Source organism: Aquarana catesbeiana, linkage group LG05 (assembly GCF_042186555.1).
Source record: "Aquarana catesbeiana isolate 2022-GZ linkage group LG05, ASM4218655v1, whole genome shotgun sequence".
In the NCBI taxonomy this organism is placed as follows: Eukaryota; Metazoa; Chordata; class Amphibia; order Anura; family Ranidae; genus Aquarana; species Aquarana catesbeiana.
The window spans coordinates 653,997,721-654,016,553 of NC_133328.1; the positions used below are offsets into that span (position 1 = coordinate 653,997,721).

Below are 18,833 nucleotides of genomic sequence, written 5' to 3' on the forward strand. Positions count from 1 at the left end.
TCACCAGTCCGGTATTTATATATTATGGGGTCACCAGTCCGGTATTTATATATTGTGGGGTCACCAGTCCAGTATTTGTATATTGTGGGGTCACCAGTCCGGTATTTGTATATTGTGGGGTCACCAGTCCGGTATTTATATATTGTGGGGTCACCAGTCCAGTATTTGTATATTGTGGGGTCACCAGTCCGGTATTTGTATATTGTGGGGTCACCAGTCCGGTATTTATATATTGTGGGGTCACCAGTCCGGTATTTGTATATTGTGGGGTCACCAGTCCGGTATTTATATATTGTGGGGTCACCAGTCCGGTATTTGTATATTGTGGGGTCACCAGTCTGGTATTTATACATTGTGGGGTCACCAGTCCGGTATTTGTATATTGTGGGGTCACCAGTCCGGTATATATATATTGTGAGGTCACCAGTCCGGTATTTATATATTGTGGGGTCACCAGTCCGGTATTTATATATTGTGGGGTCACCAGTCCGGTATTTATATATTGTGGGGTCACCAGTCCTGTATTTGTATATTGTGGGGTCACCAGTCCGGTATTTATACATTGTGGGGTCACCAGTCCGGTATTTATATATTGTGGGGTCACCAGTCCGGTATTTATATATTGTGGGGTCACCAGTCCGGTATTTATATATTGTGGGGTCACCAGTCCGGTATTTATATATTGTGGGGGTCACCAGTCTGGTATTTATATATTGTGGGGTCACCAGTCCGGTATTTATATATTGTGGGGTCACCAGTCCGGTATTTATATATTGTGGGGTCACCAGTCCGGTATTTATATATTGTGGGGTCACCAGTCCGGTATTTGTATATTGTGGGGTCACCAGTCCGGTATTTGTATATTGTGGGGTCACCAGTCCGGTATTTATATATTGTGGGGTCACCAGTCCGGTATTTGTATATTGTGGGGTCACCAGTCCGGTATTTATATATTGTGGGGTCACCAGTCCGGTATTTATATATTGTGGGGTCACCAGTCCGGTATTTATACATTGTGGGGTCACCAGTCCGGTATTTATATATTGTGGGGTCACCAGTCCGGTATTTATATATTGTGGGGTCACCAGTCCGGTATTTGTATATTGTGGGGTCACCAGTCCGGCATTTATATATTGTGGGGTCACTAGTCCGGTATTTATACATTGTGGGGTCACCAGTCCGGTATTTATATATTGTGGGGTCACCAGTCCGGTATTTATATATTGTGGGGTCACCAGTCCGGTATTTGTATATTGTGGGGTCACCAGTCCGGTATTTGTATATTGTGGGGTCACCAGTCCGGTATTTGTATATTGTGGGGTCACCAGTCCGGTATTTGTATATTGTGGGGTCACCAGTCTGGTATTTATATATTGTGGGGTCACTAGTCCGGTATTTATATATTGTGGGGTCACCAGTCCGGCATTTATATATTGTGGGGTCACTAGTCCGGTATTTATACATTGTGGGGTCACCAGTCCGGTATTTATATATTGTGGGGTCACCAGTCCGGTATTTATATATTGTGGGGTCACCAGTCCGGTATTTGTATATTGTGGGGTCACCAGTCCGGTATTTGTATATTGTGGGGTCACCAGTCCGGTATTTGTATATTGTGGGGTCACCAGTCCGGTATTTGTATATTGTGGGGTCACCAGTCTGGTATTTATATATTGTGGGGTCACTAGTCCGGTATTTATATATTGTGGGGTCACCAGTCCGGTATTTATATATTGTGGGGTCACCAGTCCAGTATTTGTATATTGTGGGGTCACCAGTCCGGTATTTGTATATTGTGGGGTCACTAGTCTGGTATTTATATATTGTGGGGTCACCAGTCCGGTATTTATATATTGTGGGGTCACCAGTCCGGTATTTGTATATTGTGGGGTCACCAGTCCGGTATTTGTATATTGTGGGGTCACCAGTCCGGTATTTGTATATTGTGGGGTCACCAGTCCGGTATTTGTATATTGTGGGGTCACCAGTCTGGTATTTATATATTGTGGGGTCACCAGTCCGGTATTTATATATTGTGGGGTCACCAGTCCGGTATTTGTATATTGTGGGGTCACCAGTCCGGTATTTGTATATTGTGGGGTCACCAGTCCGGTATTTATATATTGTGGGGTCACCAGTCCGGTATTTGTATATTGTGGGGTCACCAGTCCGGTATTTGTATATTGTGGGGTCACCAGTCCGGTATTTATATATTGTGGGGTCACCAGTCCGGTATTTATATATTGTGGGGTCACCAGTCCGGTATTTATATATTGTGGGGTCACCAGTCCGGTATTTGTATATTGTGGGGTCACCAGTCCGGTATTTATATATTGTGGGGTCACCAGTCCGGTATTTGTATATTGTGGGGTCACCAGTCCGGCATTTATATATTGTGGGGTCACTAGTCCGGTATTTATACATTGTGGGGTCACCAGTCCGGTATTTATATATTGTGGGGTCACCAGTTCGGTATTTATATATTGTGGGGTCACCAGTCCGGTATTTGTATATTGTGGGGTCACCAGTCCGGTATTTGTATATTGTGGGGTCACCAGTCCGGTATTTATATATTGTGGGGTCACCAGTCCGGTATTTGTATATTGTGGGGTCACCAGTCCGGTATTTATATATTGTGGGGTCACCAGTCCGGTATTTGTATATTGTGGGGTCACCAGTCCGGTATTTGTATATTGTGGGGTCACCAGTCCGGTATTTGTATATTGTGGGGTCACCAGTCCGGTATTTATATATTGTGGGGTCACCAGTCCGGTATTTATATATTGTGGGGTCACCAGTCCGGTATTTATATATTGTGGGGTCACCAGTCCAGTATTTGTATATTGTGGGGTCACCAGTCCGGTATTTGTATATTGTGGGGTCACCAGTCTGGTATTTATATATTGTGGGGTCACCAGTCCGGTATTTATATATTGTGGGGTCACCAGTCCGGTATTTATATATTGAGGGGTCACCAGTCCGGTATTTATATATTGTGGGGTCACCAGTCTGGTATTTATATATTGTGGGGTCACCAGTCCGGTATTTATATATTGGGGGGTCACCAGTCCGGTATTTATATATTGTGGGGTCACCAGTCCGGTATTTATATATTGTGGGGTCACCAGTCCGGTATTTGTATATTGTGGGGTCACCAGTCTGGTATTTATATATTGTGGGGTCACCAGTCCGGTATTTATATATTGTGGGGTCACCAGTCCGGTATTTGTATATTGTGGGGTCACCAGTCCGGTATTTATATATTGTGGGGTCACCAGTCCGGTATTTATATATTGTGGGGTCACCAGTCCGGTATTTATATATTGTGGGGGTCACCAGTCTGGTATTTATATATTGTGGGGTCACCAGTCCGGTATTTATATATTGTGGGGTCACCAGTCCGGTATTTATATATTGTGGGGTCACCAGTCCGGTATTTATATATTGTGGGGTCACCAGTCCGGTATTTGTATATTGTGGGGTCACCAGTCCGGTATTTGTATATTGTGGGGTCACCAGTCCGGTATTTATATATTGTGGGGTCACCAGTCCGGTATTTGTATATTGTGGGGTCACCAGTCCGGTATTTATATATTGTGGGGTCACCAGTCCGGTATTTATATATTGTGGGGTCACCAGTCCGGTATTTATACATTGTGGGGTCACCAGTCCGGTATTTATATATTGTGGGGTCACCAGTCCGGTATTTATATATTGTGGGGTCACCAGTCCGGTATTTGTATATTGTGGGGTCACCAGTCCGGCATTTATATATTGTGGGGTCACTAGTCCGGTATTTATACATTGTGGGGTCACCAGTCCGGTATTTATATATTGTGGGGTCACCAGTCCGGTATTTATATATTGTGGGGTCACCAGTCCGGTATTTGTATATTGTGGGGTCACCAGTCCGGTATTTGTATATTGTGGGGTCACCAGTCCGGTATTTGTATATTGTGGGGTCACCAGTCCGGTATTTGTATATTGTGGGGTCACCAGTCTGGTATTTATATATTGTGGGGTCACTAGTCCGGTATTTATATATTGTGGGGTCACCAGTCCGGCATTTATATATTGTGGGGTCACTAGTCCGGTATTTATACATTGTGGGGTCACCAGTCCGGTATTTATATATTGTGGGGTCACCAGTCCGGTATTTATATATTGTGGGGTCACCAGTCCGGTATTTGTATATTGTGGGGTCACCAGTCCGGTATTTGTATATTGTGGGGTCACCAGTCCGGTATTTGTATATTGTGGGGTCACCAGTCCGGTATTTGTATATTGTGGGGTCACCAGTCCGGTATTTGTATATTGTGGGGTCACCAGTCTGGTATTTATATATTGTGGGGTCACTAGTCCGGTATTTATATATTGTGGGGTCACCAGTCCGGTATTTATATATTGTGGGGTCACCAGTCCAGTATTTGTATATTGTGGGGTCACCAGTCCGGTATTTGTATATTGTGGGGTCACCAGTCCGGTATTTGTATATTGTGGGGTCACCAGTCCGGTATTTGTATATTGTGGGGTCACCAGTCCGGTATTTGTATATTGTGGGGTCACCAGTCCGGTATTTGTATATTGTGGGGTCACCAGTCTGGTATTTATATATTGTGGGGTCACCAGTCCGGTATTTATATATTGTGGGGTCACCAGTCCGGTATTTGTATATTGTGGGGTCACCAGTCCGGTATTTGTATATTGTGGGGTCACCAGTCCGGTATTTATATATTGTGGGGTCACCAGTCCGGTATTTGTATATTGTGGGGTCACCAGTCCGGTATTTGTATATTGTGGGGTCACCAGTCCGGTATTTATATATTGTGGGGTCACCAGTCCGGTATTTATATATTGTGGGGTCACCAGTCCGGTATTTATATATTGTGGGGTCACCAGTCCGGTATTTGTATATTGTGGGGTCACCAGTCCGGTATTTATATATTGTGGGGTCACCAGTCCGGTATTTATACATTGTGGGGTCACCAGTCCGGTATTTATATATTGTGGGGTCACCAGTCCGGTATTTATATATTGTGGGGTCACCAGTCCGGTATTTGTATATTGTGGGGTCACCAGTCCGGCATTTATATATTGTGGGGTCACTAGTCCGGTATTTATACATTGTGGGGTCACCAGTCCGGTATTTATATATTGTGGGGTCACCAGTTCGGTATTTATATATTGTGGGGTCACCAGTCCGGTATTTGTATATTGTGGGGTCACCAGTCCGGTATTTATATATTGTGGGGTCACCAGTCCGGTATTTGTATATTGTGGGGTCACCAGTCCGGTATTTGTATATTGTGGGGTCACCAGTCCGGTATTTGTATATTGTGGGGTCACCAGTCCGGTATTTATATATTGTGGGGTCACCAGTCCGGTATTTATATATTGTGGGGTCACCAGTCCGGTATTTGTATATTGTGGGGTCACCAGTCCGGTATTTGTATATTGTGGGGTCACCAGTCCGGTATTTGTATATTGTGGGGTCACCAGTCCGGTATTTGTATATTGTGGGGTCACCAGTCCGGTATTTGTATATTGTGGGGTCACCAGTCCGGTATTTATATATTGTGGGGTCACCAGTCCGGTATTTATATATTGTGGGGTCACCAGTCCGGTATTTGTATATTGTGGGGTCACCAGTCCGGTATTTATATATTGAGGGGTCACCAGTCCGGTATTTATATATTGTGGGGTCACCAGTCCGGTATTTATATATTGAGGGGTCACCAGTCCGGTATTTATATATTGTGGGGTCACCAGTCTGGTATTTGTATATTGTGGGGTCACCAGTCCGGTATTTGTATATTGTGGGGTCACCAGTCTGGTATTTATATATTGTGGGGTCACCAGTCCGGTATTTATATATTGTGGGGTCACCAGTCCGGTATTTATATATTGTGGGGTCACCAGTCCAGTATTTGTATATTGTGGGGTCACCAGTCCGGTATTTGTATATTGTGGGGTCACCAGTCTGGTATTTATATATTGTGGGGTCACCAGTCCGGTATTTATATATTGTGGGGTCACCAGTCCGGTATTTATATATTGTGGGGTCACCAGTCCGGTATTTGTATATTGTGGGGTCACCAGTCCGGTATTTATATATTGAGGGGTCACCAGTCCGGTATTTATATATTGTGGGGTCACCAGTCCGGTATTTATATATTGAGGGGTCACCAGTCCGGTATTTATATATTGTGGGGTCACCAGTCCGGTATTTATATATTGGGGGGTCACCAGTCCGGTATTTGTATATTGTGGGGTCACCAGTCTGGTATTTATATATTGTGGGGTCACCAGTCCGGTATTTATATATTGTGGGGTCACCAGTCCGGTATTTGTATATTGTGGGGTCACCAGTCCGGTATTTATATATTGTGGGGTCACCAGTCCGGTATTTGTATAATGTGGGGTCACCAGTCCGGTATTTATACATTGAAATCATATCCCCTCTCAAGCGTCTCTTCTCCAGAGAGAATAAGTTCAGAGCTCACAACCTTTCCTCATAACTAAGATCCTCCAGACCCTTTATTAGCTTTGTTGCCCTTCTTTGTAGTCGCTCCATTTCCAGTACATCCTTCCTGAGGACTGGTGCCCAGAACTGGACAGCATACTCCAGGTGCGGCCGGACCAGAGTCTTGTAGAGCGGGAGAATTATCATTTTATCTCTGGAGTTGATCCCTTTTTAATGCCAATATTCTGTTTGCTTTGTTAGCAGCAGCTTGGCATTGCATGTCATTGCTGAGCCTATCATCTACTAGGACCCCCAGGTCCTTTTCCATCCTAGATTCCCCCCAGAGGTTCTCCCCCCAGTCTATAGATTGCATTCAGATTTTTACCACCCAAATACATTATTTTACATTTTTCTACATTGAACCTCATTTGCCATGTAGTTGCCCCTCCCCCATTAATTTGTTCAGATCTTTTTGCAAGATTTCCACATCCTGCGGAGAAGTTATTGCCCTGCTTAGCTTAGTATCGTCTGCAAATACAGAGATTGAACTGTTTATCCCATCCTCCAGATCATTTATGAACAAATTAAATAGGATTGGTCCCAGCACAGAACCCTGGGGAACCCCACTACCCACCCCTGACCATTCTGAGTACTCCCCATTTATCACCACCCTCTGAACTCGCCCTTGTAGCCAGTTTTCAATCCATGTACTCACCCTATGGTCCATGCCAACGGACCTTATTTTGTACAGTAAACGTTTATGGGGAACTGTGTCAAATGCTTTTGCAAAATCCAGATACACCACGTCTACGGGCCTTCCTTTATCTAGATGGCAACTCACCTCCTCATAGAAGGTTAATAGATTGGTTTGGCAAGAACGATTCTTCATGAATCCATGCTGATTACTGCTAATGATATCGTTCTTATTACTAAAATCTTGTATATAGTCCCTTATCATCCCCTCCAAGAGTTTACATACTATTGATGTTAGGCTAACTGGTCTGTAATTCCCAGGGATGTATTTTGGGCCCTTTTTAAATATTGGTGCTACATTGGCTTTTCTCCAATCAGCTGGTACCATTCCAGTCAATAGACTGTCTGTAAAAATTAGGAACAACGGTCTGGCAATCACTTGACTGAGTTCCCTAAGTACCCTCGGATGCAAGCCATCTGGTCCCGGTGATTTATTAATGTTAAGTTTCTCAAGTCTAATTTTAATTCTGTCCTCTGTTAACCATGGAGGTGCTTCCTGTGTTGTGTCATGAGGATAAACACTGCAGTTTTGGTTACTGAAGCCCCCCGATTCACTCGTGAAGACTGAGGAGAAGAATAAATTCAATACCTTTGCCATCTCCCCATCCTTTGTAACCAGATGTCCTTCCTCATTCTTTATGGGGCCAATATGGTCTGTCCTCCCTTTTTTACTGTTTACATACTTAAAGAATTTCTTGGGATTTTTTTTGCTCTCCTCCGCTATGTGTCTTTCATGTTCTATCTTAGCCATCCTAATTGCACCCTTACATTTCTTATTGCATTCTTTATAAAGTCTGAATGCTGATGATGATCCCTCAACCTTGTATTTTTTGAAGGCCTTCTCCTTTGCTTTTATATGCATTTTTACATTGGAGTTAAGCCATCCAGGACTTTTGTTCGCTCTTTTAAATTTATTACCCAATGGGATACATTGGCTAATGCCCTTATTTAATATGCTCTTAAAGCAAACCCATCTCTCCTCCGTATTCTTTGTTCCTAATATTTTATCCCAATTTATGCCTTCTAGCAAGGTTCGTAGTTTAGGGAAGTTGGCTGTTTTGAAATTCAGTGTCTTTGTATGCCCCTTATGTTTCCTATTTCCGGCGTAGATCGCTGCGGATATTGCGGCGATCTTTCGCCAGAAGTGGGAGCAAATACCTGGATTAGACAGGTATCCACTCCCCCCTGAAAGGTGCCAAATGTGACACCGGGGGGGGGGGGGGGGGGGACCGAAATGGGAAATACTATCATGTTGTACTTGCGTATGACCACCAGATGTCCACAGCACACACTCCTGAAATGAACACTCATCACATTTGTATTTCCAAAATCACAAAGCTCAATTGAATATCCACTTTGTAATTGTATATATATCTCTCTAAATAAAGAAAAAGAACATTAGATAATCAAAAGTAAAAAATAGTATTAAAGCACACACAAATATACCGAAAAATAATATTCACATATATAATAAAGCTCAAACGGCAGATGGATGCAAAGTACTAGAGGACAATGATCAGACAGATGGAAAGAAGTTCATCACTGAAGGTTAATGATGTTTCTATTCTGTATATTTCCATCTCATTTGTATTATCTGACTTTGATTTCCGTGGGTGTCATTCTGTGTTCCCGGAATTCCCAGTGGGGGGGATAGCCGGCTGTCCGGTTCAAGTCCCCGAGAACCACCAGGTGTCATAGGGGTCTGAAAATATCGAATTCCTTATTGGTTACATTTCTAAAAATGCAGACAGATTACATTCTGTAGTTAAAAATCTGAATAGGCGAAGGCATTGGTAGTATTAGAAAGAAGGACGACGATCGTCCAGTAGCTTTGCATTTTCTATAGTTATATGATGGTAACCCAGATGGGTTGAAAGTTAAAGGAATCTATGCTTTGAATCTCCCCCTCAGAAGAGGAGACTTTGATACAAATAGAGAAATGTGGATTTTCCCTTCGGGTACGCTTATGACAAATGGGTTAAATACAGAATGTAATCTATCTGCATTTTTAGAAATGTAACCAATAAGGAAATAGATATTTTCAGGCCCCTATGACACCTGGAGGTGAACACGAGTTCTGATCATTGTCTCCTAGTACTTTTGATCCATCTGCCGTTAGTGATTTGTTATATACAGTGGAACCTTGGATTAGGAGTATAATCCGTTCCAGGAGAATGCTTGTAATCCAAAGCACTTGTATATCAAAGCGAGTTTCCCCATAGAAGTCAATGGGAATTAAGATAATTTGAATGAAGACTTCTATTGTATGCAGTTCCGCATGAGGCCAAAGGTGGGGGGGGGGGGGGGCGGAGAAATTTGGAAATACTCTGAGACCACTTGAATGCCGCTCGGATGCACTCAGAAAACCTTCGGAGTGTTTCCGAGTGCATCCGAACGGTCTCCGAACGGCTCCGAGTGTCACCAGCACACACCGCACCTCTGGCCACATGCGGTACTGCACACCACAGAGGCTTGAATCCTGCTTATTTTGTGAAACACTCGCAAACCAAGTCAAGATTTTTTTAAATAATAGCTTGTATTGCGAAACACTCGTTAACAGAGTTACACGCAATCCGAGGTATTACTGTATGTGTATATTATTTTTTGGTATATTTGTGTGTGCTTTACTACTATTTTTTACTTTTGATTATCTAATGTTCTTTTTCTTTATTGAGAGATAAATATACCATTACAAATTGGATATTCAATTGATCTTTGTGATTTAGGAAATACTCTGTCTACAGATATGAGGAGTGTGTGATGAGGACATCTGGTGGTCATACACAAGTACAACATGATAGGAATGGCTATTTAAGGCGCTCATTGTAGGGTCACCACCTCATCCCTTTAAAGCCGAACACATGATAATTACTCGGGTTCTGTGGCGGATTAAGGTGGTAATTAAACTCACTTGGTGCCTTATCTGCAATAAATCAGCCTCAGAACCCGAGTAATTCATGTGTGTTTGGGTTTAAAGGGATGAGGTGACAACTCCAGCTCATTGGCGGGCGAAACATGTCAGCGTGACATCATCACCGTGGTCGGAGAGCTGCTTATACAGACACCCATGCTGATATTCTAGCCATTGGATCTACACTAGCCGGGAAAAAAGGAACAGTTTATCTGGCTGGACTATGTCCATCAATACAGAACTGACAGACCAGTGATAGTAAAGATGTCCTCCCACCGACAGGAAGTAAAGATCTCACCTTCCAAGGTAATGATGGTTCTCTTATATCTCCTCCTGTCTTCATTGAGTGGACTTTCTGACACCTGATCTTCCCGTATATTCCCCGATCTATGAGTCTCTCTGGGGAGGATTTCATGGTTTGTATCGTCTATCTCAGTGCAGTTCCAACCTTTTCATTGCACAATTACATCGCCGATCCTGCAGCAGTGATCCATCCAGGCTTCAACTTTCTGTGACACCCACCTTGAATTATGGGCACTTCCTGTCCTTGGGGTGACCATTCAATGACAGATCCAACAACAGCAACCTATACACGGCTTCTTAGCAGTGATTACCTATTTGCAATCTTCATTGTGCAATCTGTGCTTCACACCAATCAGCTCCATTGAAGTTCAATCCCCCTTCCCCCATGTCCTGGTGGTGTGGATGAAAGACATGCATGATTGAGGTGTGCTGCTACATTGACAACATTGTCTTTTTTATCTTTTCACTGGTGGTAGTGCAATATTTTTATCTTAATCCCTAGAAGGTGTCTCTACAGGAGGTCACTGTGGGGATCTGATATCCTCAACTGTTTTCAGTTTGTTGATTTAGCCAGAAAGGGAAAGTGATTTTGTGGTAAGAATGTTTATTTAGAGAGTGGAGACCATTGGCTGGAAACTTCAGGCTAGGTACAGTTCTTAGTGAAAGCCAAACCACATAGTCCAGATCACCAGGCACAGAATCAGCGTCAAGGTCACAAGCCGAGGTCACTTCAGGTGGCAGAGAATTAGTAGCAAGGTAACGAGCCATAGTGGGTTCAGATGGCAAAGAGTCGGCATCGAGGTCACAAGCCAGAGTGGGTTCAAGGGGCAAAGAGTCGGCATCCAGGTCATAAGCTGGGGTCATTTCAGGCAGCAGAGAGTCGGCGTTGAGGTCACAAGCTGAGGTCGGTTCAGATGGCAGACAGTCAGCGTTAAGGTCACAAGACAGGGTCGCTTCAGGCAGCAAAGCATTGGGGTCATAAGCCGGGGTCATAAGTCGGGGTCATAAGCCGGGGTCATAAGCCGGGGTCAGTTACAAGTAGCAATAGAGGTATCACAAGACAGCAGGCAGGATTATATATGGCACAGAAAGAGGAAAGACTTATATAGCTGGTCTATCACCCTGATTGGCCTTGTAATCAGATTCAGGTGAGGCTCACTGGAACTGCAATTCAGTTCTGTAGAACTTTGACAATTCCAAATATGAATTCACAGGCTGAAGTGGCAGAACACAGAAGTCATGCTCCAGCCTGTGGGAGACCTGAGCTTAGGACCTGGATGACTCCACGTTCCTGACATTTAGTACCTATAGGACATAACTTCCCAATACAGTAACCCAATGGAGCTTCACTATCACTCCTCAGGAACAGCAGAGGCACCACCTACCTACAAATCTCTTATGTAAAGTCCATCTGACAATGCTGATGTGGAAGGGTGGCTGCACTGCTCCTCCAGAGATACAGTGGAAAAGTGAGTGGAATCACCCTAAAACAGTAAATGTATTCACAAGGTGAAAATAAAGTAAATTAAAAAAGCAACCATCACATCTAAGGACTGTTAAGCTGCAATATATGAACTCTTTGTTCTTCAGTTTAGATGCACTTTAAGGTTTATCATGAAAGGATATTTGCTATGGTATGGAATTTGTGTTTTATGTACAATATTAAGGTATGCTGGGAATTCCCATACTGATGGCACGTGTGGGCGTGTGCATGGTTCTTTTATAAATTTATGGTTGATTCCACAAATAAACTTTATGATACCCATAAAATATGTGGAAGAATACTAAATGGTAGAACCCTGAAACAATAGCCATTCTTCTGTTATTCCTTCTAATCTCTGTCTCTCCATCCATAGGGAGTCATGGTGGTCTTCCTCGTCTTCTTGGCCTTCTGCCTCTCTGCTGTGGATGGCCAGTTCCCACGGGTCTGCTCTACGGAAGCCGCCTTTCACACCAAGACTTGCTGTCCACTTTGGAAGGACAAAAGCCCATGTGGTTCTTTGTCAGGCCGAGGAAGATGTAGAAACTGGTTGAATTTACATGGAAATAAGATTCCCTTGAATAGTGATGATCGCCTAGACTGGCCAAGGTACTACTATGAAAATACGTGTGAGTGCCATGGAAACTACAGCGGCTTTGACTGTGGAGACTGTAAATTTGGCCACCATGGAGAGAAATGTGACCGGAAAAAAGTGGTGTTGCGGAGGGAGCTCCGGGAACTGACCTTTCTAGAGCAGAAAAGATTATTCAGTTACTTGGCTCTAGCAAAGACCACCAAATGCCGTGACTTTGTTATCCTCAGCACTGGAGACCGGTTCCACCAGGAGACTTACCGCTTTGTAGATGCCTCTCTCTATGATGTGTTTGCATGGATGCATTATTATTCAATGAAACCTATCCTTGTAAATGGTACATTTAACCCCAATAAAAACTTTGCCCATCAAGGACCAGTATTTCCAGGATGGCATCGCCTAAATCTCCTCTTCCTGGAGAGACAAATTCAGCTGATGACGGGAGATGAAGATTTCGCTATTCCATACTATGACTGGCGGGGAGAGAAGAACTGCTCCATCTGTACAGATGAACTGCTGGGCACCAATGATGCTCAGGCTGTGCTGAGTCCATATTCCCACTTCTCTTTCTGGAAGGTAAGTCATATCTTCAAGTTCCATCTTCAACTTTATGACCCTCCAAGGTACGTTGGCCCAATCTCTTGGGCCAAAATATATCTTTAATCTTTAGCAATTCAACTTTTGGATATTATTAGCTATAGGAAAACTATCCAGTCTTTTAAAAAATTCTATTATTGCTTTTGCCATTACTAGTTGGGTTTGTAGAGCATTCCACAGCATAAACACTGTTACTGTAAAGAACACCTTCCTAATCTGATAGCAAAATCTTCTTTTGTGAAAAACCCTTTTTAATTTGATGGGAAACTCTTCTTTCATAGAGAACCCTTTCTTATCTGATCGGAAACTTTTCTTTCATAGAGAACCCTTCCTTATCTGATGGGAATCTCTTCTTTCATCGAGAACCCTTCCCAATCAGATGGCAAACTTTTCTTTCATAGAGAACCCTTCCCAATCAGATGGCAAACTTTTCTTTCATAGAGAACCCTTCCTTATCTGATGGGAAACTTTTGGATGAAAATAATATTTGGCAAAATCTTTATATTGGCTGTTTTTATCCCTTAATAGTTGCCGATCTGAACCCCTCCTGATCTCCTGGGTCTCTGTCCAGATCTGGAGCCCATTTCCTATCTGTGGTCTCACAATGTTTTATCGTGTTTCAGATCATTTGTTTTTCCACATTCCAGGATTTTGGTTGTCTTTGCAGCTGCCACTTAGCATTGAGTGTTGCTGCTTTGGTTATTGCTTATCAATATTTCCAGATCCTTCCCAATCCCTATTGTCTCTATTGTAATCAATTCATTATATAAGGTAATTCCCCCGGCCTAGGGGCACCGCCTTACATCAGCTTTACATTATATCAATGTAATATATCGCCATTCTGCAGATTTTAAATCAGAAAATGTGTGAATGTTGCTATTATTGTCATTCCCTAGAACGGAAATAAAGAGATTGAAGAGCAGTGGCCCAGCACCGATTCCTGCGGTTCACCATTGCTATGCCAATTTACACCATGGCCGGGTAACAACTCACCATTGTCTTCTGTAACCAGCTTGTTACCCGTATACAAACATTATTCCCAATCATTTCATACAAAGCTTCTGCTCTGACTATTCTGAGTATTAATAGCTTTAGGAAAAAGACAAATATATTTGTCACCGATTGAATTCCCAACATCCAGGAGGTTTATACTTACCTTCTTATATAAAGTGGTCACATTGGAGAGCTAATCTTTCCTATAACTTATACTGCATACACACGATCGGACTTCTCGTCGGAAAAAGATATGACGGCTTTTCCGACGGGATTCCGCTCAAGTTTGCTTTGCATACACACAGTCATTCAAAAGTTTGCTGAACTTACGACCGTCAAGAATGCGGTGACGTACAACACTACGACGAGCCGAGAAAAGGAAGTTCAATGTTTCCGAGTATGCATCGAATTGTTTCCGAGCATGCGTAGGAATTTTGCGCGTCGGAATTGCCAAAGACGATTGCATTTTCGGATAGGAACTTTTTCCGACCGAAAAATTAAGAACATGCTCTCAATCTTTTGCTGGCTGGAATTCCGATCGTGTGTACGTGGCATAAGACTGATTCCCTGTTATTAGATCGGTATATATATTTTGGTTTGCCTTGTCTCAAAATACTTTCAAATAATTGACAGTTACCTGATTGCAGCATTTTACCATTCTTAAATGATGGTACAATATCTTCTGTGGGACAATCTTGGGGGACCATTCCAGGAGTGGCCCTGGACGGAGGCCCCTTTTAAACCACACAGCCCTGACACTATCATCTTTGTAGCTGTGCCAAAGTTAGATAGTTACATAGTTATTTAGGTTAAAAAAGAAACAAGCCCTGTGACAAAACGTCCCACACTCCGCTTGAGTGCTTTCGTCATATACCGCTTCCTTCCAGTCTGAATATAGATATCAGATCTTCCAAATGCTTGCAACCACAAACTAAGTAGTACTCGTTTTGGCTGCTAAACATGGAACTGTTTATTGAAACACAGGTACACAAATAACACTCGGGACAATTCCCCCCCCCTTGCATTTTGGGGCGGGGTAGACTGTCCAATCAGCGGGGAGAGCTGTTGGAGGAATCCCCCCTCCCCTCTCACAGCTAATCTACATACACATCCCATAATACCCAAGGCAGACAGGCACAATAGAACAATGGAATACAGACACACCCCAAAGGACCCAAGACAGAGCACACCATAGTATAAGACAATATACAATATATATACACACACACACAACATTCCAGTGTGGTTGTACAGTGAGTCTGATTAGTACAGATCAGACTGGGGTTCTCGGTCACCCTGTGCTCCTAATAGAGAAACAGGGTCACTTAGAAATAGGAGGTGCATGGGGAGCTGAAACAAGGGTTTCCCGACCTCCCCGAGGGATTCTGGGTTCCACGGGCCCCCCAGCCCCGTCTCTCCCCTTTCGGTTGCAGACTAACACAGGAGGAGACCCCAGATGGGTTGACTCTGAAGTTAGTCAATAGTATCAGTCCCCCAATGCTGTATCCACACAGTACCCCAAATAAATTGTCAAACATAGAATTACTCACCCAGCCAACCTCTGCCTCTCTCAGAGAACATACCCGCTGCTGGGAAGAAGCGTGGACTGGCCCTTCTCCCTGGAGTCCTTTCAGCTGCTGGAAAGAAGACAGGGTGACTGGGCTCACTTCATCATGCTGTTGGGGATCTGGGCCGGCTGCCCAGTGTCTCTGGGGTATACAGATGGAGACCGCATCTTTTGTTAGTTGAGGGCAAAGGCCAGCAGCACTCGACCCTGTTGCCAGCCCTTCTGCTGGGTTGCTGGCATCATTCTGAGGTGCCATCTGCTGCTGGGAAGGGAAGCCAGCTGCTTCACCTCCCTTACCCTCATCTGGCTGCTGGGACGACATTTCTCTGGTACTGTCTCCCAGGTGCACGGATCCTTGCTGGGGAGGAAAAAACGCTTCCTCCACCCTGGCTGACTGTTGGGGAGGGACGACGAACACCTCCTCTACCTTCTCCCTATGGATCCAGGTCTGCTGCTGGGGAGTGACCGCCACCTTCTCACCATGGGCTTCTGGAACTGCCACAAGTGTAGGGCAGAGGTCTTGGACCCTCTTTCCAGTTGTCAGCGCTTCAGCTAGAGAAGTTTCTGGTAACTCCACAGATGCTGCTGTTGGTGCTGGGCAGAACAGAAGTAATGTTTGGCCCTGATAGCAGCTCTTCTGCTGGAGGCTCACCAGGTTGTTCTTCCTCAGCAGAGAATTCTATTAAATCCCATGTCTCTGCAACTGGTGTCTGGGGATAGAGGTTCACCATCTCCTATCTGTAGAACCCAGAAGATGTTATCGGTGCTGGGCAGAGGTTAGCAGAGCTCTGCCTTGTTGTCAATTTTGGATGAAACCCTGTGAGCTGCTATATAATACCTAGAAGCCACCAACACTTCTCACACTTCCAAATATGTGATAGTACAAAATATTTAAAATAAGTGCAGCGCTATTACAAATATCAAAAAGTGCATAAAAAATAAAAATAATTTATACATAATGTGAAGTGCAATCCTCTATAGAATTCAATAATCAAAAAAAGTTTTACCAATAAAGTGAAATGTGCTCCATATTCCAATCAGTGTCCTTATAAATTCCAATAGATAGTGCAAAAAAACAAACAACCCTTTGGTTTATTTGTGATATCACTATCACTAGTGCAAATAAAAAAAAACAAGGAAAAAAACAATCCTGTTGTTGATTTGTGATATCATTATACATGGAGATAATCATTTTCACATTAATATCTTCACATTTATCCACCTCTATGCATCTACAAATTTCCTTGTGTCACCGCCACTGGTTGTGCCCTCACCTTATAGGCTTATTAATAGCGCCTTAGATCACAATCACTCCTCTGATTGGCCTACTTAGATTGTACCTCCTTCATATAGTTCATCCATTTTACTTAGGAATCTCACATCACAAGGTGTACTGCTTCCTTATTGTTTACTATTGGCCTCCACTCACATCGCCCACATATAAGGTACAAAGCTTACAAGCTTACAATAGTGCTTTACCGTTTTAAAAGAATTTATTTATATAAAAGCATAAAATAAGTTCCACTCACATTTTTTAAATAAAATACAAGCCTTGGTATATATATCCACAAGTGCTGGGACAAGGTATCACCTCACAGCCGGATCTACAGCCCCGGTTATCAGCATTCCCCTGTCCTTTACACTGGCTCAGTTTTCCTTCTGTTACTTCCTAGTTCCTTCCACGTAATCCTCCCAAGACCCTCCTACTAGTTTCGTCACTCCTTGTGACTTCCTCGGGGAGATATATCGGTAAAGCACTATTGTAAGCTTTGTACCTTACATGTGGGCGATGTGAATAAAGGCCAATGGTAAACAATAAGAAAGCAGTACACCTTGTGATGTGAGATGCCTAAGTAAAATGGATGAGCTATATGAAGGAGGAAAATCTAAGGAGGCCAATCAGAGGAGATTGTGATCTAAAGCACTATTAATAAGCCTATAAGGTGAGGGCACAACCGGTGGCAGTGACACGAGGATATTTGTAGATGCACAGAGGTGGATAAATGTGAAGATATTACTGTGAAGATATTATCTCCATGTTTAGTGATATCACAAATCAACAAAAAGGATTGTTTGTTTTTTTTGTCTCCATTCTTTCAGGGCTAAAATGATCGCCAACAGCTCTCTGTCACCAATCTCGTAATTGCACTCCGCAGATGACAATTTCTTGGAAAAGTAGCCACAAGGATGCATAGCACTCTCAGGAGGTAGGACGTTGAGACAGAAGGGTGCAAACACCAATCTCAGAAACATCAACTTCTAGGATAAAAGGCAACGTAGGATCAGGATGTGCCAACACAGGAGCAGAAACAAAGGCAGCCTTGAGATTTTCAAAGGCCTGAATGGATTCCGGAGACCAATTCTGTGGGTTACCGTTCTTTCTGGTCGTATCGGTCAGGGGCTTGACCAGAGACGAGAAGTTATGAATAAACTTCAAACAATAGTTGGCAAAGCCCAGGAAACGCTGCAGAGGACGTAACCCGACGGGTCGAGGCCACTATAGGACTGCCGAAAGTTTCTCTGGGTCCATCGAAAAACCAGCAGTGGAAATAAGCCCTGCAATTTAACCTGTTCCTGATGGAACTCACACTTCTCCAGTTTACAATAGAGATTGTTCTCTCTTCATTTCTGAAGCACACGACAGACATCTGTGTGATGGCTCTCCAGGGACTTGGAAAATATGAGGATATCATCGAGATAAACCACCACTCATAACTGCAACAAATCTCGGAGGACATCGTTAATAAATTCCTGGAAAACTGCTGGTGCGTTACAAAGGCCAAAAGGCATTCCGAGGTACTCATAATGGCCTGTTCTGGTATTAAACGCAGTTTTCCACTCGTCGCCCTCCTTAATCCTCATGAGATTGTAAGCCCCTCTCAGATCAAGCTTAGTGAAAACCGTTGCTCCCTTGAGGCGGTCAAATAACTCTAATCAACGGGATCGGGTAGGCATTCTTAATCGTGAAATGATCGAGACCCCTATAATCAATGGAAGGTCTCAGTTCACCGCTCTTCTTCTTAACAAAGAAGAAACCAGCACCAGCAGGAGACGAGGATTTGTGGATGAAACCTTGAGAAAGTGCGTCTGCAACATACTCCTCCATGGCCTTATCCTCCAAGACCGACAAAGGGTAAACCCGACCACGATGGGGAGTGGCACCAGGTTGAAGGT

General features: G+C 43.5%; 1 protein-coding gene across 1 annotated transcript in view; it reads left to right on the top strand.

The window, feature by feature from the left end:
• The window catches only part of LOC141146206 (tyrosinase-like), a 54,793-nt gene that overhangs the window by 11,207 nt on the left and 24,753 nt on the right, over positions 1-18,833 (top strand). The window contains exon 2 of the mRNA XM_073632939.1: positions 12,287-13,078. Within this exon, the coding sequence (XP_073489040.1) occupies positions 12,287-13,078 (792 nt within the window). The remainder of the gene's footprint in view (positions 1-12,286; positions 13,079-18,833) is intronic.